The sequence below is a fragment of the Cryptomeria japonica genome, chromosome 7 (genome assembly GCF_030272615.1).
Source record: "Cryptomeria japonica chromosome 7, Sugi_1.0, whole genome shotgun sequence".
Classification (NCBI taxonomy): Eukaryota; Viridiplantae; Streptophyta; class Pinopsida; order Cupressales; family Cupressaceae; genus Cryptomeria; species Cryptomeria japonica.
In genome coordinates, this window is record NC_081411.1 from 388949349 (window position 1) to 388974661 (window position 25313).

At 34.6% G+C, this 25313-nt stretch overlaps 1 protein-coding gene across 1 annotated transcript; it reads right to left on the reverse strand.

Moving 5' to 3' along the window:
• Nucleotides 1–2826: 2826 nt before the first annotated feature.
• LOC131041887 (BTB/POZ domain-containing protein At1g03010) lies at nt 2827–16725 on the reverse strand. Its single transcript, XM_057975118.2, has 2 exons — nt 15948–16725; nt 2827–4009 (listed from the first exon to the last, which is right to left on the reverse strand). Exons 1-2 carry the CDS (start codon nt 16550–16552, stop codon nt 3025–3027), a joined length of 1590 nt encoding a protein of 529 aa, XP_057831101.1. The 5' UTR covers nt 16553–16725; the 3' UTR covers nt 2827–3024.
• Between the last annotated feature and the right edge of the window lie 8588 nt (nt 16726–25313).

Genomic DNA, 25313 nt, shown 5'->3' on the forward strand with positions numbered 1-25313 from the left:
TGTACCCTTGTGGAGCCTCATTTACCTTTCTCAACATATCCTGCCAATATGGTGATCGTACCACATTAAATGACAAACCGTTTGCATATAGACATCTTCCAACGGATTGATCTGCAATCTCTCTAGCATCATTCTTAAATGCTCTCTCTAATGGTCCCCTGCTTCTCTTCACAATAACAGGTTCTTCACTAATTGGGTCCAAGAATGGGTGGCTCTCTACCACGATATCAGGAAAATCGCTATAAGATGGAGAAGTAGGGGGCCTCTTTGATCTACTTCCTCTTCCTGTCAACAAATGATGGTTTGAGGCACGACCAACTCTTGCATCTGCTTCCTCTTGCTCTCTAATATATCCTGCTATTTCTTGAGGTGACATCCCATTTCCATCCTTTCCTAGACATGGTTTGATTCCTTGTTGGGGAATGGCACAAAAATGGGCTTTGACACGACTATAGGAGCTAGTTTTTTTCGTACTACAGAAGTTGCATATCCATAAAAATGTTCCACCACCTTTTACTTGGTCTATTATTTTGACATATTTCCATAAAGGTGAATTTGGGTCAGTTTTGAAAGTCCATTGAGGAGTAGAGCTTTGAGGAGTAGAGCTAGTAGTCGTTGCCATTATGATTTCTACAACAAATTAAAAAATAATTATTAATATTTAATAAATTAATAGTAAACAATAGATTCTAAATGTTAAATATATAAAATTAAATTTAATAATTTATTTAAAATGAAAGTAATTAAATTTAAATTTTTAATTACAAAATTTATTATAGACTATAGTTTGTTTAATAGTTTGTTAAATTGTTTGTTAAATGAAAACAAACAAACTATTAAAAATATAATTTTTCATTTTTAAATAATAAAACTATTTTCAATTTTGCTAGTTAATAATTATTATTATTATAAATATGAATAATAGTAATTATTATTAACTAGCAAAATTGAAAATGGTTTTATTATTTAAAAATGAAAAATTATATTTTTAATAGTTTGTTTGTTTTCATTTAACAAACTATTAAACAAACTATAGTTTATAATAAATTTTGTAATTAAAAATTTAAATTTAATTACTTTCATTTTAAATAAATTATTAAATTTAATTTTATATAAACTATTAAATAAACTATAATAAAATTTAACAAACCAATAAATTTTTTTAAAAACTATAATAAAATTTAATTATTTAACAAACTATGATAATTTTCTTAACAAACTATAATAAAATTTATAATTGAAAACCTGCAAGGAAGCTCGAAAAAATGGAGGATGCGCCGGAAAGAATGGGGGTTGGTCGTCGGCCGTCGCCCTCCTGCCCTGGCACCTCCCGTCTCGCCTCCTCTGTGTCGTCGTCGCGCCTCCTCTCACCTACATTTTTCGGTTTTCCTTTTTCACTGTGTGTGGCGTGGAATGGTTTCGCGTTTTTTAACTTTTAGCTTTGCTTTAGGGTTTAAAACGTTAAAAGACATGATTTGACCCGTGAAAAAACCCTCGAAATTTGTGACCGATGCGGATTCGTCAAAAAAACCCTATAGAATCGCCACGTATACACCGGATGCGTCTGGAATCGTGACTCCAAAAACGGATACGTTTCAGGAGGTAAAAATCAGTACCCTGTCCGAATCCACAGGGATTCCAGGGCGAATCCGAATCCGATACATATCGTATCCGGATTTGGGGGCAAAACATGAAGTACCGGTAACTTAGAAATTATCAAATGCTCAATAGAATGAAATCGATTTTCTCTTGGCAGCCTTAATATATATTTCTTTAAGAAGTCGATCCCTCCAAAGAGCCATTTAATTTGCATTTAATATGTTATAAGTTTGCACTTTAATATTTAATAATAATCTCCTCGGTATCCCCCTTTTCATGATAAATGGACCCTTGAGTTATGAAGTGCAAATATAACATTAAAATATAACTTTATGATAATAATTATTATTAAAGTCACCTTTAATAATAATTAAATGTTATAACTTATGCAAAAGTCCATATTTCACCAAACCAACTGAACAACAGGATCGACACTGCCAATCATAATACATTCAGGTGCCCTGCTATAAATAGTAACTCTGGACTCTCATGACCCCAAGGACTTACTATAAATAGTAAATATGAGAAACTGAGCCCTAAAACCTCTGCAAAGGCCAAGCCTGAATCTACTAAACTCTGGAGAAGAAATAAACCATTCACTGACTAGGTCTCTGCCACAAGGGACCCTCTATCCAATCCCATTAGCCTACGGGGGTCAACTGATATGCTAATCCTGCTGACAACTGAAGTCTAGCTAGAAGGGGACATTACATATACTAACTTCAGATTGGAGTTCATAAGAAAACTGAAATGAACACATACTACACTTCATGTTAGATTGAAAAGGAAGGTTGACATTAAAACATGTCACTTACAGATGTGAAGAAAAAGAAACCAAAAAGCAGTCATTCAAGAACATATTATCAATTTGAAGCATTTATGAGTTAAAGATGTATCAGGGGAGGATGAAGTAAAAATAAAAAATTCCCAAGCTTGTTGCTTGAAAGATGTTTCAAGAAAAATGCATCACAAAGAAGACCAAACTGTGAGTTTTCTTTTTGTATAATTAAACATTAGTTAAACAATTACAGAAAGTTAAAGATAAATAAAAGAATTGGACTTGCCAATTATGATTAAATGGTCTAATATTATAAAGTCTGGGACTCTGTTGTAAAGCTTTGTACTTCCAAATTGCCATGATTTTCTCATTTCTTAAACAAATGGAAACTGATGAGATTTACCAAATTTTCATTCAATTGAATTTATTTCAGATTAAGAAGAGGAAAAGAAACCAAGAATTATAACTGTTCCTGTATTTACAACAAGGAAACCATGGTAGTTAATAAACGAGCAATGTAAATTATACATACAATACAAGAATCAGAGTGGATTGGAGATTACAATGCATTGCTTAAGTAGCTGTTTGAGTTTCTAATTCTGAATTATCAACTTGTAGCCATTCTTGCATGGCTGATACAGCTTCTTTCACACAGGCTTGAACATGTCTGGGCTGGCTTCACATTCCTCTCTCAGAATTCCAATTCTACCTTCAATTAGAGAGGCATACTGTTTTTGGAGTTCTAAAATCTCTCTAGAACGCCGAGAATTCTCCTCAAGGAGTTTAAGGCTTGCTTTAATGACTTTTTCCATTATATGTGTTAAATTGTTTTTGTTTCTATCTCTGTTTGTGTTGTCCTCCCCATCTCCCATCTGTTCAAGCTCTTGGTTATGTCTCTGCAATACTTTTTCAAGTACATGCGGCTGGCACAGAAAGGCTGTATTCTTCAAAGCTTTGTCATATATTTCTGGGGAGAGTTTAGATATATCAACAAGCCTCCATAGCATTTGTGCATCCTCAATACATAACCCATGCTTTTCCACCAGTTTTTGAATGGCTGTATAAAGAAAGTCATGGCTTTGTCGGAATGAATGAGGAAATGACTCAAATATGAATGAAAAATCAGAGGGGGAGATAGAACCACAGTCCACATAACTCCACAAACAACTGTCAACTTCCTTGGAAACTTCTTCTCTTTCTCTTTCTCCAACATCTTTATCTTTAAAATGCGATACCAAACTAACTAATGTTTGTGTACTAAACCTGTAACAATGCAGGTATTCATCAAGCTCATTCAAGCTTCCTCCAATCCTATACTCAAGGAATGATTTAATATTGATTAGCTTTTCTTGCATCTCCTCCTCCAAATCCCCCTTTTCTGCCAACAGATCTGCATTTTCTAAAAGACTGCACCAATACTGAGAGGAGAGTTCCAGCCACGGGCGATCAGTAGAGCAACTCTTCTGCAGCATTCTTGAAAGACAGACAATGACCCAAAACCTGCTTCTGTTGGTTTTGCATTCTTCATGTATTAGAGAGTCAACCCAACCCCGGACATTTCTACCTTGTCGGCACTTTATATGCAAATTAAGATGGCACTTGACAAGAGCATCAATCACATCCTGGACATACCTGTTAGAGACCAATCAAAACAAAGTGAAAGTGATCATTACCATGTAATGAACAAATGAATATGACCTAAAATAGTAATCCCCTGACCTAAACAAAATTAGTTATATCCTGGCAATGGGCAGAAGAAAAACAATAATTTAAAATTACATTCACATGAATTCCACTGTAAGGTTATTTACTACGGAGAGAAATTATATCAAAATAATTCAAATCTTTGATGAATGATGAATGATTGAGAGAAAACACAACTCAATCTTAATATTATGAAAATAAAAACCAGTTCTCTCATCAAGAAAGATGACATGTGACTCTGACATAAGAATACATTAGCATATTAAATAGCTAATTATACATTTGACATGGAAATCAACTGTAGGCCATGGAAAAACACAGTATGAACACTAAATAAATAATGGGATTAGAATATGCAATTAAAGAAGATGTGGTGTTTATGCAATTTCCATTCACCATCTTTTAAGCTACTTTTTATTATAAGTTTTTGACCATGAGAATCAATTCAACATAACATGGGGGTCATCAGCATATCTTAACATAATATTTGTCAGCTTTTAAAGCTAATGATAGCCCCTTCTATTCAAATTTGGCGAGGCATCATTGTCTTGAAACCTGTTGTCCCAAAGCTATGGTTTTCTACACAATTGCAAAGCTGATATTTTTTCAAAGTTGCGGTGTTATGTCTTTTAGTATTGACTGTGGAAGGTCAACGTGAGACCAGACCAGTCATCATTGAATCCCTAAGCAATATTTAAGGAGAGTAGTCCATCAAAAAGAAGAGGCTCAAAGTAAGCAGAGAATCAGAAAAGGTAAATGAAAAGAAAAATAGCAAGTCCCTTGTAGGAATCCAACAAAGGAAACTAATGGGGAGCAGTAGAAGAAAAAGGCAAAGTCAAAGGAGACTTCTTGAGGTGAATCATCAGCAAAAAAAAAGTTCTGATACCATTGTTAGCATGTGAATATCCAACTTCTTATGTTTTAACAGATAAAAAATGGAAGCCAACTACAACAGAAAGAGTAGAAATTCTGGAAAGAAAATCTGATACTATTTTCCTTTTAATTTCTACTATTGAAATCAGAAACCTCTAGAAAAACATGCAAAAATTGAGAATACTTAAAATAGAATTATACATACCATAGTTTGAATAGCATTTTCAGAAGGTGTGCAAAACAAAGTCACCATTACGGATCTAGATTGTAATTAGGCTCTAGGTTAAAAACTGAAGTTTTTGTTTATTTGCATTAGATCTCATACATTAAATGAGTCATAGGTCAAAGACATCAACATGTCATCAGAATGACAGGAGATACAAAGAATCTTCTCATACATATCATACTGGAGGTGTTACAAAAAATATCAGCATAGAAGCTACTAAAGGCTAAGTTGTTGAATCAGAATCAAATTCTGGTACAGGTTTGTGGGTATTGTACACCGGTACAGAATAAATTTTTGGAGGGCTTTGTATGTTTAGGTACATCTGTACAAAAACATATATTAAAGTGTTTAATTTATAATTTAATTTTGTATTATTATTAATATTAAATTATAAATTTAATAAACAATATACTAATATACTAGGTTAAATTTAAAACTATTTTATTATTGATTATTAAATTATTTTAAATTATAAAATTTTAAACATTTCATATACAATTTAACATTATAATAATAGATAATTAATATAAAAAATCAATTGCTTGATATTTCAAGCTGTTATTCATCCCAATAGCCTCTGATGGGTGCTTATTTCTTTCTTCAACGAAGGAAGGCTTATGAGTGAATCTATGGCACTGTTGCATGGGAGGAGGGTTTTAAAACTCGAACCTTTGCTGAGCGAATCCAATCATGATGGGCCCCACCCATAGAAATCAATCAAATTTCGTTCGCCATCTTCCAAATGCAGTAGATCCGACTGACCAAATGAATGCAGTTGTTGCAGCAGAGATAAAGATAGTGGATACCATTCTGTGATGCAAGCCGAGGTTTTTTCGGAATATTTCAAAACCTCAATACCATTCAGCCACAAAATTCCAAACCTGCACCAATTCTGTGCTGATTCTATGCAGAATCCATTTCCGGGACATTTGGTACCTGTAATCTGCCTAATTTTTTTACCAAGTCAGTAACTAAGATTAAAAGTAACGAGTTATGGAACTGCTTAGGTGTCAAGGGCAGTTGCAAAGTAATGATGGCATTGTAAAGCATCTTAGACGCCACTCGCAGTTACAAAAGTAATGTGGGAATTACAAAACATTTTAGGGGTCATAGAGAGCTACAAAGACTGATCCAAACCCATCCAGATTGGATTTGTAGCCCTATGAACACTCCCTGTAAGACTTACAGCATACCATAATTACCATTTCACAATACCTGCAATCAAACTGCAAAGTGCATGCCACTTCCTCAGGTTTCATATGCACAAGAAGACAAAGCCGAGTCACCAAAGGAAATGTTCAAATAAAGGATCATGCAGCATCTTTGACACCTAGAGAGTTCATGACACATCAACCTGCCAATGATCAGCTTGGGCACCCAAACTGATTGACACTTTAACAGTTCTTGCAACAGAACTGTCTTGTAATTGACATAAATATTAAAGACTCTAACTCTAAACTGCCCAATTTCTATCATGTTGAACATGGCAAAGACGACGCCTTATATGATACATTGTCAACACTATATAATCCATCTCTGAATTCTGCCCTCAAGAATACTTGGTTTTGGTTTTGTTATCCCTAAAATTTATTAGAAGAGGCAGCCTACAGGACTAAAACCCAACTCTATTGTGAGGGAAGGTTTCATTTTGTTAAAAACTTGTGTAAATATCACACATGATGGAATATACAAGCATATTCACATATATACAATTTTGCTTTTCAAAGAGATCAATCATTCAAACTGCATACTTAAAGAAAACTACACCACTTAGACAAATTGAAATCAAATTTTATCCAATAGTGCTAATCTGTAAGAAAATGTGAACCCACTTGGAATAGAACAAGAACTAACTGTGGATGACCAATTCCTTTTACCAAAATGTGATGTCTTGCAGAAATTAAGCAGAGAATTTGCTTCTCAATGTCAAAATCTTCAAGGCCCTTCAAGGCCTAAAAACTTTGCAAGAAGTCTCACAATCACTTACAATGTCTTTACATGTGTATCAAACACTCTCTTCTATGCTTCCTTGTTGTTAATGTATGGAAAGATATATAAAAGTGAAGGGGGATACCCTTTCATGATCAGCTTAGAAGTTACAAGTCATAATTAACTTGAAACTACCTTATAACTATTTTGAATACATTTGAAACCCTCAAACAACTGAAACTAATAAAGTCAAAGGTCTTTTTTTCATGAACTCAAAGGTGACTTTAAAAATATATCATATCATTGAAACTTATTAAGACAGCCGAAAAACATTTCATACAAAACCATCATTCTTTATCCAGCTCAACAATGACTTTAATTCCCTAGAGAGAGGAAGGTCCTATAGCAGGAAAATTCCACTTTTCAATGACCATGCTGATGATAAAGAGATCCAATGGCCTAAACCCTCCGGGTGCAAACTCTGTTGAAGGAGGCAACAATCAATTTGTACTTTCTTGCTTCCAACTTTCTCCACTTGGTTTTGCAAGCTGAGAATGTCAATAGAGAGATCACATGCCTCCTTGATGAATGTTTTATCAATAATTGCTTCAGCTTGAGGGGTAATGAACCTCTTTATCCTTTTGCTAACCTATGAGAAAACTGAATCTTAGTGTTCCTAAGGATTAAAAATATCCCATACATCAATATTAGAAGAGGAAATACCATACCTTACCTTCGAAAAAGCTAAAACAATTTCTTTCAAGATCTGGTGAGCCTCATTGGTATATTCAATAAAAGATTGGCATGATCCTTCCAAATGTTGCAACGGTGTTGAAGAGTTAAGAACCATTCCAATGTTGCTTCAAGACTGACTCCCACATGGTTTTTGTGAAAGACGTGATTATTCGAATCTACTATTTGTTGCAAAGATTCTATCACTTGGCTCCAAGCTCTTAGATTCTGGAGGAATTCCTAATGTGTTAATTTCAACCTACATGCATAGCCTTGCAGGTTTTGTGCTCAATTCCACAGAGACAAAAGCAACTCCTATGCTGAATAGGAATTATCGATGATATTCTTTTAAATGTAGTTCCATAAGTACTCCATTCATTCACAAGCAAGTTTTCCATGATGCTTACTAAAAGTAACAGGCATCTGCAATAGGAGCTTGAGTAGTCACCCTTGCATAGACCTTGTCAATATATTCTACAAGGGTTTGTTTCTCCGCTTTTAACTACACCACCCTTTCTAGGAATTTTCTGAATTGCATGTTACCAAACTTGACTACTTGATCCACCATGTAGAGAACATCTCATTGATCAATTTGGGGGAGAAAATGACTTGTATCTTGAAATCTTCTCCTCTAGCATTGTCCAAAGTTACATACCCTTTTAGAACAGCAGTATCGAATACATTTTGATCTTTAGGAGAGTTAAATCATACCTACATTGTAGGGCCAGCCTTTGCAATTTCTTACTGAGCATGAATTGTATCAGACAAATCAGGATTGAATTTTGGAAATTGCCTCCTTTACAATGCTGCCTACACAAAATATTAATCAATCAATCAAACAATTGATCTTTCTGAGATCAATTGGCTCTAGCATTGGTATGGCTGACAACAGAAATTGATCATCATTAGGTGGCTCTTCTTTCTCCTTTGTCTTCTTTTCTAGTCTCCTTTAGTTGACAAGGAGTCATCTTGGCTATCCACTTTCTTCCATTTGGATCATTGTCATCACCATCATTTCTTACACATTTACTGCCTCTAGCTTCTCAATAATGATGGGGTGTGATCAAGAAGATGCCCCTTGATCACCCTATTGTGTTATGGCTTTTACAGTTTTACTGAATTCCCACCACCACCTCTGCTTGCTGCTTCAGTTATATGAACAAGAAAAGGATCCTGATATGACATTGCAGGCATATCAGAATTAGAAACAGAGTGAGAATTACTTTTAAAGATAACTTGTTCTACAAGTTCCTCGACTCTCTCAACATCATGTGGATAAAAGATTTGTGTTGCTGTTGTCACAAAAGTTTGCACCCTTGTTGAGCTATCAACCCAACAACCTTGTGAAACATGGAAACAATCCCGAAGTGTGGGACCTCACACAAGAGGGTTGAATCTCTAGAGAAGGCCAACTTCCTTCCTTGTCCAGTTGCAGGTGTTGAACCAACTCAACACTTCAAATTCTACTCCTAAACCTACTCTAACAGCTTGTAGAAGAAAAGAGGTGAGAAAATGTAAAAAGTATAGAGGTGATGCACCAAGATAAGAGATGTCTCTCTCCTTGCCCCAAAATGACCCAAGGAACCAACCAAAATACTATGGAGATGCACAAACTTCGATTGTATAAATGACACCGAACGCATGTATGGAGATTGGGGTTTGTTGAATGCCAAAAGGGAAGAAGATTTTCCACAAATCACACTTAGAAACAAGTTAACACAGCATATGTGTGAGAGAAAGCTACAAAATACACACCTAACATGAAGGTAAGAAGACATACAAAACATGCATAGTCGAAGAGAAGCAAGAATGATGATTTCAATTCATTCACAAGCCAACGACCTAACTTATAATTGCAGAAATGTAGAAAAATATACAAATCCTCAAGAGAAGTGAAAGAGCCAAAAGTAGTTCAAGCTAGCAAGGAGAGAACCATTTACAATGAGGCTTAGCAGCCTATTTATAGAAAACTAATCACAGAGAAGAAACCAGCGATCAAGGAAGGGAAAATTTGACTCTAACGTGTACAGGAGAATGTCAGCCTAGGAAGATGGGAAGTGGTCGGACTTAACAAAAGTGTGCGTGCAAGAAACCAAACCATACCCTAACAAGACAATCCCAAGAAGAAAAGTACTTCTAGAAGGTTGATTGTCTGACAATCCAAGGTTGGAGTATGCAGACTTGACATGAAACCCATCAAGCAACCATAAATAGGCATGGCCTTGGACTCCACTTATGGTAACTTGCAAAATACAATAAATGTGCCCCTATAGTTACATGAATAAAAGTAGACAAGTTGTAGGAGCTGGTTAGGCATTAAAATCCTTGAGTGTTGATCATGCCATCCGAAAGTGTTGTTTATCATCGGAGATCAAACATCGGGCCTTTAGGAAAACATTGCTAAGGATGAGGAGTCGGGAACTCCGGAGTTCGAAAGACCGAAGGAATGAAAGGGAGGCGAGAGAAGGATATCGAGTTTCAGGTTCGGGGTGACAAGTATTAGACAGTTCAAATCACTGGAAGACAACTGAGAGGGGGGGGTGAATCAATTGTCACAGATTACCAAAACATTTAGCAATTAAATCTTTAATACCGGAACCCAAAAAGTAATACCGGAATAGCAGTTAAACCAATTAAGCATAAACAATAATCAAAGAATAAATACCATCCACATGACACCAAGATTTATACGTGGAAAACCCGGTAAAGAGAAAAACCACGATGGGAAGCCTACCCACAGTCAGATAAATACTTCTGCAGTAAGTATGTGAATTACAAATGAGGGGCCTGCACTTGCAGGAAGGCCAACAGTCTAAAGCGCACTGCTCATCACAAAAGGAGTCTCACTGACTACATAGAAATCCAGACTACAATTCGGAAGAAGGAATGAACTGCAAAGATAGCATCTCCTATACCTGAGTACAGTTCCGGTTAAGCTCAATACAAGAGGACTAAATCCTCTTACATAAACCCAATTCGATCTCCAATGATCGACCAAATCCTTTGCCTGAATGATATTACATTATTCGCACATTACACATCCATATCCCATTCCTATATCCTAATTCCCATGATGATCTACAATGAGATCTTACATCATATATATACAAACCCTCGACCATAAACAATCAAGTCGGCCACCAAACAATAAACCAATTACATAATTACAAAACATGTCGGTCTTAGACCAAACAAATAATATCCAACAAATAAGACATCCCGGAAACACATCGAGAGGTCTAATCCACACGTTAAATTAAGTCGGTTCATAACCTAGATCAACCGAGACCCAATATAGGTCAACACGCTAAGGCAATGATCTTCATCCCTTGGTACTTCCTAGGTGCCCAGTTTGTTGTGGGTCCTTCACATAGAAGGGCCCACAACGAACCCAGGCACCCAGGAAGAACCCAACTCATACCTGAACCGTAGCCATACCTAAAATGTACCCATACCAGGACACAAGCTTTACTAGCTACACCCAGTAACATAGTGTTTTAGAGCTGTCACAGACTCCCTCAAAATGACCATGCCATTCAAGTCAAAATCTTCAATAAAAAAATGCATAGGTCATTAGTACACCAGATTTCTTTGTCACTGTCCAAAACTACAAATTGTATCAGGGGTCTTTCTCTATTTCATGACCCTCCCTTTGGACTCATTGCTGATCTCTTAATGTGACCAGCTTGATAGACAATTTTATAAATTATATAAAATTTAACCAAGGAAAACAGAAAATAGGCATAGAAGTCCTGTAGAGAGCACAAGAATATTCAATACTGTGGATGGGGCTTGTTGTGCAAGGATAGCCTACTCTTCTAAATGTGATTTGCAGTCCTCTGTGAGAGAGAGGGAATGGAATGAAAGCTTCTAGCAAAGAGCTGGCTACAAATTCAGAAAATGAACAACCTCCCAGATGCCAATTGCAGGGGGAGCATTTGAAGTAAGAAGCTCCACGATCAAGAGGAGGTGACTGGGAAACAATTGAAGAGATGATTGTGAGTCAAAGGGAGAGTAGAATCAGTAGTGGGAAGATAAGGTTTAGTTAGGGCTGGAAACAACTCACAACTAGAAGCATAGCTCGAATTAAACCAACCATGTGGCCTCCAAGAACGATAGGGTTGCCACTTTTAGGGATCTAGGTCACCCCTTTTGCAAGGGCAGATAGCCTAGGTGACTGTATGACTTAAACCAAGTTACTTGGGTGACCCTAGGGTCTCTCGAGTAACCCTTTGGTTATAGGTCTTCAAAAGGGTTTCAAAAAGACATGGAAGCTTGGAAGTCAAGCTGGTGGCTGAACAAGATGGAAAAGACGCTAGCAAAGACGGCCATCAAGTTCAAAAATGCTAAGAAGATATATTTTATGCCGTGTGGGTCATGTGTTAGACTACCAGGTCATCATTGGACTGCTATGTTGGCCCAAGCAATTTTGGGCACTTACAATTCCATACTAGAAAGCCTTAGAAGCTTCAAAGCTTCTCTCTATATTCCCAAGTCATTATTCAATTTTACATTGATCTAGCTTTCCATATATACCACTGTCATCCAGGAGTACCCTTTTGCTGCAGAAGAGAGAGACGTTGGATCTTCTATGGACGTGCACCAACAAAACAAGGCTTCTTTAAAGCTTCTTTGAATCTTCTGCATTTCCTAGGTTCTTTTTTTGAAATTAAATTTCTTTTGAAAAGTCAAGTAGCTTAATTAGTGAATAGACAATCAAAATTGTCCAAGAGAAGTAACATTTGTTATGGTTTCGTGGTTTATATTTAGGGAATGTTTCATTTGTTTTAGTAGATTTAGATTTAAATTAATTGCTTTATATTTATTTTCTTAGATTATATCACAAACACAAAAATAAAGATATTCCAACACCCTCATCAAGATAAAAATGAAAACCAAGAGATTCAAAAACTCTTGTCAAATCTAAGCAAAAAGAATGAGAGATTCCATTAATCTCACAAGAAAATGCAAGCAAAATGAAAAATAGAGAAATTGCATTTCGGAAAAACCATTTAGTTGCATTCAATATAAGAAAATATTTCTTTCCTCCCAAGTAGATTAATTAGAAAACATTTGATTTGCAAAAAAAATCAAAAATATAAAGTAGATTTACTCCTACATTCATACAAGTTAGTTCATTTAGACAAACTTGAACCAAAAAATCAACAAAAAAAGCAAAATTCCTCAATAACATCACAAGGCACCCAACCAAAAGTCAAAATACGTATAAGAATGCAAAAATAAATCAAGCAGCTCAACAATCAAATAAACAAACGTACAGATCAAACCCACACCTCTTTTGATCTCCCCTTTTCCTCACTCGGAATTTTTCACTTGATGTGTCAAGGTATAAAGTAAGATTGGATTAAGGTACTGGTGAGTGAGATCAAAGAGAACTTGCCAATCTAAGAAACGTCTATCGAAGACCAAGTCTAACAAAAAACAAAGATACTAATGAAATCCAACAAGCTAAGTAGTAAAGGCAGGCAAGGGAAGAGTTCTCTCCAAGGGAACTTGCACTATAGATGCTGGTGTAATTATTTATTCATCTTGGATATAATTACACTTAAGTTTATTTAGGTACATGCATTGAGAGTGTGTATGTAGGAGAATTTCCACCTTTTATGGTGTGATCTTGTTGTTACATTCCACCTTCGGTGGGTGATCCACCTCATGTGGAATATTTTTCTATTTCTCCTACCTACCCCTACCTACCCTTGCATCTCATTGAGCCACATGTCATCATTGTGTGCTCTCGTCTCTTAGCCTTGTCTCTATAAGCAGACTTATCCTACATTTTATGTAACAACTTTTGATGATCCAGTTGATCAGTATTTTGCATCATTGATAGGAATATAGTTTATTCTTCACATTTTGTTCTCTCTTATTTGTGCTTTTCATTGCCTCTAGATCTTGGCAAATTCTCACAATTGAAAAGCTGTCAGAGCTAGACGAACGAAGGCTGAACACATTTCCTCTTTTTGTCGCAAACATGTTAAATAGGATTAGAGCTAGTGAACCTCCTATCCACATAAGAATAACGACAATAGAACCACTTCAATGATTCACCTAACAACAACAAACTCCATCCCAATCCATACACAAAATAGTCTGCCATCAAGAGATCCTCCCTCAAAAAGTGAGCGTGCGTACAAGTGCAACTCGAATAACACAATCATTTTGCCACCATCCACAACATTCTTCTTCCATGCAAAGAGAGTGATCAAGCAGGTCCTCCATTGCTTAGCTAGCTTTTCTCAAAAGAGCAAGAGTATTAAGTCAATGCCACTAGCAAGGGTACAATGCATGTGCTATACTAGTTGTAACTCACTCACGTTATGCTTGGGTTGATTCTAGACAGCACAGCAGCCTATCACGTTTTTTAAAGGCCTAATAGTTAACAACATGGAGCTTGTCATGAGCCTTCTCTTTAGACAGCTTTCATGAAATCCCTGCTTATTTAAAGTTGTATAAGTTTGCCTTGTAGATAATAAAACTTACCTTACCAATAGAAAATAATAATTTACAAATGCTTATCAAAATGTCAAAGTGAAACAAATACTCTTATCTTACAAATAAGAAAAGAAATAAAAAATTTTTGGAAAAAACAGTAAATATGTTAGGCGTCAATCATTAAAGTTTGGGAAAAAAGTTTGGAAAAAATATAGGGTGGATAGCCAAAAGAAAATCTCTCTTCTCAATAGAGAATAGTGTTTACTAACTACCTGAAGATAAATATTCTGTAGCATTAGAGAATCCTTCATGAGATAAAGCAAAATTCCACGATACAAAGAGAACATTAAGTCAGAGTCAATACCACTACAAAACCTCAACCGTGGATAAGCTGAAAATTGAAATAAATATCGTTGAGATTTGAATTCATACAAATCAAAACTCTTGAAAGATGGATTATGCTAACACTGCAACAGCATCAGACACTTGCTATACAAAATCTACAAGAACCTGCCTTTTCAATGCGATGAGCTATCTTGAGCAGCTGTAAAGAATTGATCAACTAAAACTAAGAACAATTAAGTAAATAGAAAATATCCTTCATACAGCGGATATTCTTCTGTGAATTCTTTTGACTCACCAAATAGAAAATATATACTAGAACATCTGCTATTATCTATATAAATATGACCTATATATAAGAATTAACAGAATTCACGAGAATAGTTTCTTTTCAGTTAGATAAAAGTGCATCGATGGGAGGTTAGACGTGATGGATCCACTATGCACATACGTGCAGAAGCAACTAAACTCTAAACAATCAAGACAAATATAGACCAGAGGTTTTGGCAGGACAACATTTTAGATAAATATTCTGGATCAAATTGCGTTAGCTTTTTTGTTCCAACGTTTCAAGTTAGCTGCAACCTTCATCTTCAGAGACACGATACTCAAATATGAGTGAGGTGGCTTGAAAAATGAAGCCTACCAGGCAGTTGATCAAGAAACTCATCTAAAATAATCAATAACCTATGATAGAAGTGGGGAATAACATGAATAGAAACCGGTACTTAAACAGTAAACAGTGCCACGTCAAAGAAATAGCTCAATACAGACCCTGATGGGCGCAAAGAGGTGCTTGAAGGGTTCAGAAGGGGTTTGAAGGGCCTAAGTAAAGGCATCGCAATGAGTGTACGCATTTCCGATATCACATGTAGCTGCAAATAAATAAAATGTCATACAGCAATTATATGAGTTTTGAGGTAATTTATGTACTTTCTACAATAGATTATATATTTTTTATTATTTCTTTATTTAAAATGTATATCATGAATACTAACGAAAGCAGCTATCTTGATAAAGACCCTGATTGGATCTTCAGGTTGAAGATCATATCCACCAGTACCAAGTTATAGGTTTTAATAATGGAATTAAAAAAAATGTTTGGTGGTTTCAAAACTTTTCGGATCACATCATGTAGGGATCAAACTTCAACATATAGTGCCATTTCAACCCAGTACAGCCTCTTAATCTGAGGCCACACAAATAACAAAGAAAACATGAAAAAAAAATAAGTGTTTTTCAATTACTAAATATACAAGATGCAATGCACAGCAAGATGGTGAAGGTTTAAGGATTTTCATGTTACAGTACCGGTCCGGTAGCTGGGCCACTGTCACCAAAATCTCAGTGAGCTGCTGAGATGGGCATGGAGATGGAGTCAATGCTGACAACATGGCCTTTTGTACGCGCAGCTGCTTCGTTTCAACAAATGCCTTTGTACACCCATTAACAATGGCCCTTACACATCTTGTCTCAATGTATTCATCCACTGCCACATCTCCCACCCTCTGGTATTGCCCCAAAAAATCTGCAGACAAACTCCAGTTGCTGAAAACATTGGCATACAAAAATTTCTTAGTACCGTCTACTAGGTCAGGCATGCCCAGAAACTCTGCAACTTTTCTAATGTGACCCACATTGTGAAAAGTATACTCTGGTTTTAACAGATAGCAGAAATTTGCAGCCAAAGAGAAAGCTTCTGCTGCTGCTCCTCCTGCCAAATCTGTCAGCTCTATTATTTTTACCTGGGTTGAGGAGCACAAGATGTTTCTAAAATAAGTACTAGCATTAACAAGGGGAAGACTGTGAAGTTGAAATTCCTGGCCATTTACTATGACCGTAACATCACTGAACTCCCCACTTCTTCTCACTCTCTGCAACCACCCATTGAAGGGCTCCCCTACTTTCGTAGACATTGTGTCCCCTACTTCTTATTAATTTGGGTACTCCATTACAATTCTCCAAGAATCTGTAGCCACTTGATTGGGAATGTGCTTTGGAAATCACAGTAGGCCCACACTTTGATGCAGCAGAAGATGATGAGCAACGGTATCTTTTGTTTATCAGTAGATGCCACGTCGTTAGATCGGTGTGTACACGTAGTTGGAGGCTTCTTTATTGATTATTGAATGGTTTATGTTCCCAACAAGGGAAGTCGGGGCAACGTCTATTCAGTATACGTCTTGACCGGACTGGTTACATAATTGAAATTTGAAATTTAACAATTAAATAATACTTAAATTTAAATGGATATTCAATATATTAGATAGATAAGAGAAATTATAAAGATGATTAGGTAGGGTTTCATTATGCTCCTTAAGCTGTTGGTTTCATAAATATTTAATTTTATTATTATTTTTAAAGATTATCTTAAATTTTTATTAATGGTATTAATAATAATTTGTATTGTTAAAATTTGAAAATAAATTGGAAACAAATTTTAAAAAATTAAAAAAAATTGTAAAGTCATGTGACATGTTTTTCCAATATTAATTGTTGCTTATTTCAGCATCTCTTTGTTTCTACAATATATTAAATATTTAGTAATTATTTGTCTTGGTCTCATAAAAAAAAAAACTTATTTATAAAAGTTATCTTAAATTTATATTAATTATTTGTCCTTTTCACCCCTCAATTTCGTATCTCCCCTCTCCCTCAAGATAGTCTTCTCATTGTCTTACTCAATTATGTATGTGTCTCTCTTCCTTTTGCTCAACTTTTTTCTTTATATTATTATTTATTATTATAATAATAAATATAATTTTCATACTTATTAGATTAATAAATATAACTTTATTTATAAAATATTACATATAAACTCTCGAGATGTGATTTGTGCACAATTTTATAGATGTTAAGTTTTTATCCAATGACTCTTGCAGCAACATTCAGACAAAGGAAATCATGTGCAGATATTCCATGGACGTGGGACTCTAGTGTGTGGACATTTGGCTCCCTCCCTTTGTTACAACCTCTCCTTTATGTCAGTACTTCCCCAACTATGGCTTTTCGATGAGAAAATTAAAAGAAGTGATGGCCAATGAAAAATATTTTATAAAATTAGGTATGGTTGAAAGGTTTCAAGGGTTTTGATTGAGCATCCTTAAATTGCACAATTGGATCTTAAATGCATGGCAACCCATTTTAGAAGGCGTTATACAAATTTACCCCTCTATATAGAGTTTTTTGTGGTGGTGTTTAATAGTGTTTGGGATAGACATATGATTCTATATGACTATTAGTGGAGTTTAGAGCAACATTTGTTTTTGTTGAAACCGTGGCACCCCTCATTCAACCAAGTACTACCAAATCTTTCAATGCTACTCCAATCTAGGTAAGACTCCCCGATCTTCCATTACAATTTCGGTTTTGAAGCAATTAACAATCCATTGGGGAAATTTCTAGGGTCGATGAGGGCTCTTCAAATTATTTTCATACCACCTTCACCTATATATTTGGTAGAGTTGGATATTACCAAAGATCTTCTAGTGGGTATGTGTTTAAAAATCATTGATAGAGGATGGATCCAATTTTTAAATTATGAGGACCTACCCTTTGTTGTTGTAGATGTTTCAATACGAGTCATACTGTTGCACATTATTCAAAATGCAAAAGTGATTTTCCAGGCCTCTTTGTAAGGCACTGGCTATGCAGCAATGTAAACAGCACCCATAGCCCCCTACTTTTTTATCTCTCCTTTTGTCTTCCGTGCCTGCCTCCCGTATACGGTGACTGCAGTTTCGACCATCGTGCACCCTGTGTCTGCCTCCCTTTCTAGCCGGAAAGTCTCTCTAATCATGCAATGTGTTAATTTTCTAATATATTTTATTTAATATTTATTATATTTCATTTAATAAATTTTTAATATTGTTTTTAGCAAGTTTTTAATAAATTTTATTTATATTTTAAATTTTATATATTTTATTTAATAAATTTTAATTATAATTTTAGTTAATTTTTAATATATTTTATTTATATTAGATTTCTTTTATTTTTAATAAAGTTTATTATAATTCAAAAATGAATAAACTTTCACTTATAAATTTTTACTTGTACATTTAATAAAGTTTAAAATTTAATTTTATAAAATTGAATAAATTTTATAAAGAAATAAATCTTCATTTATAAATTTTATTAAAAAATGAATAAATTTTCATTTATAACACTTCTTATAAGTGAAACTTTACAAGTTAAAGTGTGTTCACTTATATATTGTGTAATAATAATATATAATTTGTTCATTATAGATAATAGGACGCGCTCATCCATTATGGTTGAAGATGAGTCTAACATGAGGAAATTTACCCATTGAAGTTAAAACATAGATAACATATGAATTCATCCATTAAGTTAAAATATAGTTAACTTGATGAGTTCATCCATTTTAGTTAAAATATAGCTAATATGATGAAGTTCATTTATTAAGGTTAAAATGTAAATAACCAAATGAGTTCATCCATTACAGTTAAAATATAGCTAATATGATGAAGTTCATTTATTAAGAATAAAATGTAGATAACCAAATGAGTTCATCCATTATAGTTAAAATATAGCTAATATGATGAAGTTCATTTATTAAGGATAAAATGTAGATAACCAAATGAGTTCATCCATTATAGTTAAAATATAGCTAATATGATGAAGTACATTTATTAAGGTTAAAATGTAGATAACCAAATGAGTTCATCCATTATAGTTAAAATATAGCTAATATGATGAAGTTCATTTATTAAGGTTAAAATGTAAATAACCAAATGAGTTCATCCATTAATTTTTAACCATTCATTGCGTTCAATTTTACATTAAACACATGCCATGCATCTTGTTCCAAAATGCACTATAATTTCATCATAATAAGTGAGATCTTTTCATGCATACTTATTTACATTAACGATAACAGAATACATTCTGCTAATCAAAAAAACTACACTCTTTCCTAATCCACATTACTACATTAAGAGACGACTGCATGCATGCATTTACGATACATCTCACCTAATCCACTTATACATTCTACCAACATGCCATCCATACATGCTAATGCTAAACATGAAACATAAGAACAAAAGCATCACATAACACCAAATTGATATCGGAGTTCACCCCTAAAGGGCTACATCTCCGGGTCTGCTCAACTGCAAGACCCCTCTGATCATTTAAATAAGTTAAGGATACATAAGGTTCAAATCATTTACAATCCTGCCATCAAGGCGAACATAACCAATATACAAACGACCACATCGGTCAATAAATACATAAATGATCCCTACATAGAAATGGATCCAACTGAACATAGTAAAAGCAAATGTAAAGGTCCATTGCCTGACAGTACTCTAACTAGAGACCTAATCAACTATGGTCAACCACAAATCAACACTCAATAGCAGCATTAAGGACAAAACCAGTTATAACACCATCACAAGGCAACAACCAAACTAGAGACCAAAGACATAAACAGGTACCCCCAAATCAACCAAAAGACAGGGTCCAAACAAACATATCAAGGCCTTGCCATTACTTTAAACAAAAGCGAATACAAAAATTAAACTTGCATAGGCAATAACCGGGAAAGGACAATCTTCTTTCCTATTGGTTTAAACAATAAAAGTCGATCAAGTTTTCTAAATGATCTAAGTTTTCAAAAATACATTAACAGAAAAATCACCATTACAAGGTGAATACAATACCACAATTGCAATAATGCCATTTGTCTATTTCACAATACAGAGGAAGAATATAACTAGACCATTTATTTTACTAAATGAAGATATCATTAACTTGCCAGTTTTCCAATCGATACATTATTAAATTTCCAATAATTCTAATAGCATATCATTTAAATTTTTAAAATATCCAATGATAAATATTTCATTTTTTCAATTACTCATATACTTTAGTATTCCATTTCTAAAATTCTCAGATGACCTATATCATTCAAATCGAAAAATAATATATTCCTGAATAATATATTATTTAAAAATCACCAAATAATAAATATATTTTATTTCAAAAATTTCCAATAAAAATAATATTTTAGCTATTCCCAAAGGATACTTCCTCATGAAGACAGATACCCAAATTAAATATTAATCATTATATATTTATTAACCCCTGGATAATAAAATATAAACAATTAATAATTTAATGATACACAATTTCAAATTAAATATTAATTAATATATATGTATATATATTAATCTTCATTAATAAAATATATATTAATAATAATTGAATAATACACAGATTTCAATTAATTATTAATTAATATATATTTATTAATCTTCATTAATAAAATATATATTAATAATAATTAATAATAATTAAAACTATTAAAACATGCTTCATATAAAATAAGTTTAAAAAAAAAACTTTTAAAAACAAAGGAAAGTGGGGAGTCGCTGCGGGGCCCACCTCCCATCACGAGAGTGGTGGAAGCCACCGCAGCCTCCCCTGCGGCCACCACTCGCAAGGGCCCCTACGACTGTCGTGGGCGCAAGTCCTTGCGGCCTTTGTGGTCGCAGGGTTTCTTGCGGCCACCGTGAGGTCGTGGGCACTGCGGAACCCGCAGGAGGAGGGGAAGGGAGGCAGTGTGAGTCGAGCCTCGACTCCTCTGTCCGCCAAACCCTAGCCCCAAATAATTTTTCATTTTTTTTAATATAATCAATTTGATCTTAAATTAAATCAACACCATTAAATATAAATATAAATAAACTTAAAACCCCCAATTTTCTTTTATTCACAGTCTATAATATTTTCCAGAATGACCAATAACAAAAATATTGAAAAAATTTCCAGCATAACCTTGGTTTTCCAAAAACACAAACTTGGTTGAATAACTAATCTAAATAAGCAAATTTTGGGCATAAAGAAGATCATTTTTCAAACAATGAACCCACCAAATTGTCAAACTTTAAACTAAAATGCATAGATTTAAAACCCAACCCCCATTTCAATCAAGCAATTTCTTTCAAAACCAACCAGAGATTTTATTTTCATTTTTATTTTTTTTTCAACAAAGGAAACAATTAAGAATCCTACCTCATTTCTCATTCCTGGCAAGATCTGATGAAGAGCCCAACCTGCAACTCAAGAAATCCTCTCTTCCCAAAATGCCCAAATCTCCTCAAAAATCCTTCTCCAAAAATATTTTGAAAAAAAAAAATGCTCTCCAAAAATAATCCCCAAAAATATTTTCAAACCCTAGGGTAAATGGAAGAATCATTGACCTAATCCCCTATTTTTGAATTTAAACATCTTTTAAATAAGAATGAAAAATCATTCTTTTCAACTATTCAATATTCTAAACTTGTTTTTCTAATTAAAAATCAAAATGTTTCTCTCCCTCATTTAATTTAATTTTCTCAATATTAACAAAGCTAACATTTATATTTCACAATATTAATGAGGGTAAAATATTTATAATTAACATAAAATCCCAAAATCAATCTTTCACACTATATCAAATATATATAAATTAAACTTGTTTTTCTAATTAAAATTGATTTTCTTAAATAATTAAAATTAACCTTTCTATTCCAAAATGCAAAAGAGATTAAATTATTTCTATTTCGAATAAATTTAAATCTTTCCTTTCAAAATGCATAAACTAAATAAATTCATGATTTAAAATTAACCATTAAATTAAACTTGCTACACACATAAATAGAGCGATCTTTTTAATTAATGATTAATCACATAAAAGAAACCTATTTATTTTAATTCCTCAATTACTAATGCGTAAATGAACACATTAAATCAAATTAAATACTTGGGATGAAATACTCAATTTTACCACACGCAAAGCACGCAACCCAAGAAAGCCAACCAAATACACGACCTGCAAACCCAAACGAAAAGGGAAATTGACGAACCACAGACGATGCTCACTTGAGCATGACTAGGATAAAATGAGGGTTTTACAACCACCTAATCCAAATTCTAAGGATGAAAGAGGTATACTCAACCCTGTGAATCCAGATGAAGACGAACCTCGCACCTAGGCGGTACTGTACCTGTAATCTCCTGCAACCAGAAGACACACACACACGCACGCACGCACACACGCGCGCGCACACACACACACACACACACACACACACACACACACACACACACACATATATATATTTAATGAAGGTGTTAGCTCGAGATTAATAACAAGAATCAAGAGAACAATTAAACTTACATAAGAATCGATGTGAAAGCACGTTAACAGGTACACACAATAATCATAATATCTTACTACAACATTACATAATGGTAAATCAACCATCCAAGAATGTCACGTAAAGAGTCAACCAAGGTCAAACCGGTTGTACAAAGCTGACTAGGGTAGGGGCACTACACTCTTAATGGAAGGATGCCTTCCCCCATCACTATTCAATAGAGGAGGTAAATAACCAAGGGAAACTCCCATGATTGCTGCTATTAAAAAGAAAAAAGAAAACAAAAGATTTTGTGGAGGGTTATCTCATGGATTGCTTTTGATTCTTTGGCCTATGAGGTGGTGATAGATCTAACGAGGAGTTCTGAAATTTTGGCTTTAGAGAGAATAGGAAATTCTCTAGAGAAGTTAGAAGAGATGGTTGGTGTTGATCATCAAAGGATTAGTAGACTATGGTACAGAGGAAAAAGAAAAAGAATGAGGTTATGTTTAACATGCATCTACACTCCCACTCCAAACTTGGAGCAATGTCATAATTAGTAGCTATTTTGGTGTCTTATTCAGATCTTCTTGATTTTTTGTGTACCATCATTAATGAAATTTGATCTCCTATGACTATATATATGTATGTAATTTATTATTATATACAAAAATTATAGTAATATTTTATTATTACTTCCCATTTTTATATTAATATAATATAATAATATATAATTTTTTTGTTATGTTAATCCTCTTTCTTTATTATGTAAATAGTTCTTTGAAATTTTAGTACTCTTGTTTTTTTTTTGTTTTTTTTTTATAGGTAATGGGTCGAAGCCGATACGGTGTACATACCCTAACCCCTTTATGAGATTTGAACTTGTGACCTCTATTTCAAGAGCACAAGTTCTTCACCACTAGGCCAACTCAGGTTGTACAGTACTCTTGTTATTAGTGTCTTTTATTTAATATATTATTTTTCGTACATACCCTACCCCCTTTATGAGATTTGAACTTGTGACCTCTATTTCAAGAGCACAAGTTCTTCAACACTAGGCCAACTCAGGTTGTACAGTACTCTTGTTATTAGTGTCTTTTATTTAATATATTATTTTTCATTTCTATTTGTTAGTTTTTTTTCAAGTCTTTGATAGGAGCTTGCCTCTTTGTTTTTGTTTTTGTTTTTGTTGGTTAGGTTTATTATATATTGGTTGTGTTCATTAAAGTAGTTTTTGATTAAAAAGCAGCCAAAACCGGGGGCTGACCCGAAAGAAACAGACAAACCATTACCAGCACATGCACCGTAGACACGCGGTAGTGAGCCAATGTTGGCATTATGTGAACCGGTATGAGGACATAATGATATTGTATGTTGTCATTGATGTCAATATGTGATATGCAGAGAGAACCGACATATGTGAAAACCGGTATATATGCCAAAGTAAAGCGGTATATTTGCTCAAGGTGAACCGGCATGACAAGGTGAACCGGCATGTAGTCATGGGAACCGGCACATGGAAGCATTGTATGACTACCAGTTGGTAGGTAGTTTCCACTTCAAGATTTCCGGTTGGAGTACCTCAAGCCTATGTGACTCAATCGGTGACTTTATGTGATGAAGTTAGCATGATAACGAAGAACAGATAGTGTTTCCACGTAAGCCTTGTGCGCGTGAAGGATCTTGCATAAAGAAGAGTGTTCCTATCTACCTCAGGAATGTGTGAAGTCTGTAAACGGTGATAACATTTGATGGGTTATCAGCCACCATGAAATCTGTGGAAAACGAACGATGGAGAATGTCTTGAGATTGGATCAAGACTGTTGCATTCAATACAGTATGATCAACAGTCACGATTGAACCGTTTGAATTCCTTAACCTAACAGGTCTAGGGTTTAGGGTTTATGCTACCGACCTGTCTGTTGTCCTATAAGGTTGATGGTGTGATTCTTTCAGAGATGGTTGGCAAAAGTTGTGTGTGTATCCAAGAGAAGAGATACGTGATTCTTGCCAGACCAGAGGAGAGAAGTCATATCTGCAGAGTGTAAGTGCAGAAGGTGAAGAGGAGCTTAAGCGGATCTGCATTGGCATTGAGTGCTATTATCAGGTCATTGATATACTTGTTGATCTTTAACCACTTCAACAGTTGTGAAATCCCCTAACAGGGTAGCCTTAACCGGCTTGTTGAAAATCCTCTAATAGGGTAACTCGAAGCTACTGAGTCATTGGTATCCTTTAGCTATTGAGTTCTTGAAATCCTCTAACAAGGTACCCTTAACAGGGTTTAACCCTTAACCGAGTATTGTAGCCATCCCTTAATCGGGTGATCCCTAACAGGATCGGTTCCTAACAGAACCTATTGTATTTGTCTTTAACCGGACAAGGCTCCTAACAGACCAGACTTCCAAAGAGTTCAAAAACAAGCTTGTGGGTATTCATCCCCACTGTGATTTTTTCCAATTGGGTTTCCACGTGAAAAATATGTGTGTCATGTGTGATGCTTTTATCTTGTAATGCTTTGCTATTGTCTGTC

What these genes read in the sequence shown, in the direction of transcription:
- LOC131041887 (XM_057975118.2), bottom strand. Translation starts at nt 16,552, where the DNA reads ATGTCTACGAAAGTAGGGGAGCCCTTCAATGGGTGGTTGCAGAGAGTG. An exon ending in GTGGCCCAGCTACCGGACCG is followed by an intron (nt 4,010 to 15,947) that starts GTACTGTAACAT and finishes GGTCTCTAACAG; the next exon opens with GTATGTCCAGGATGTGATTG.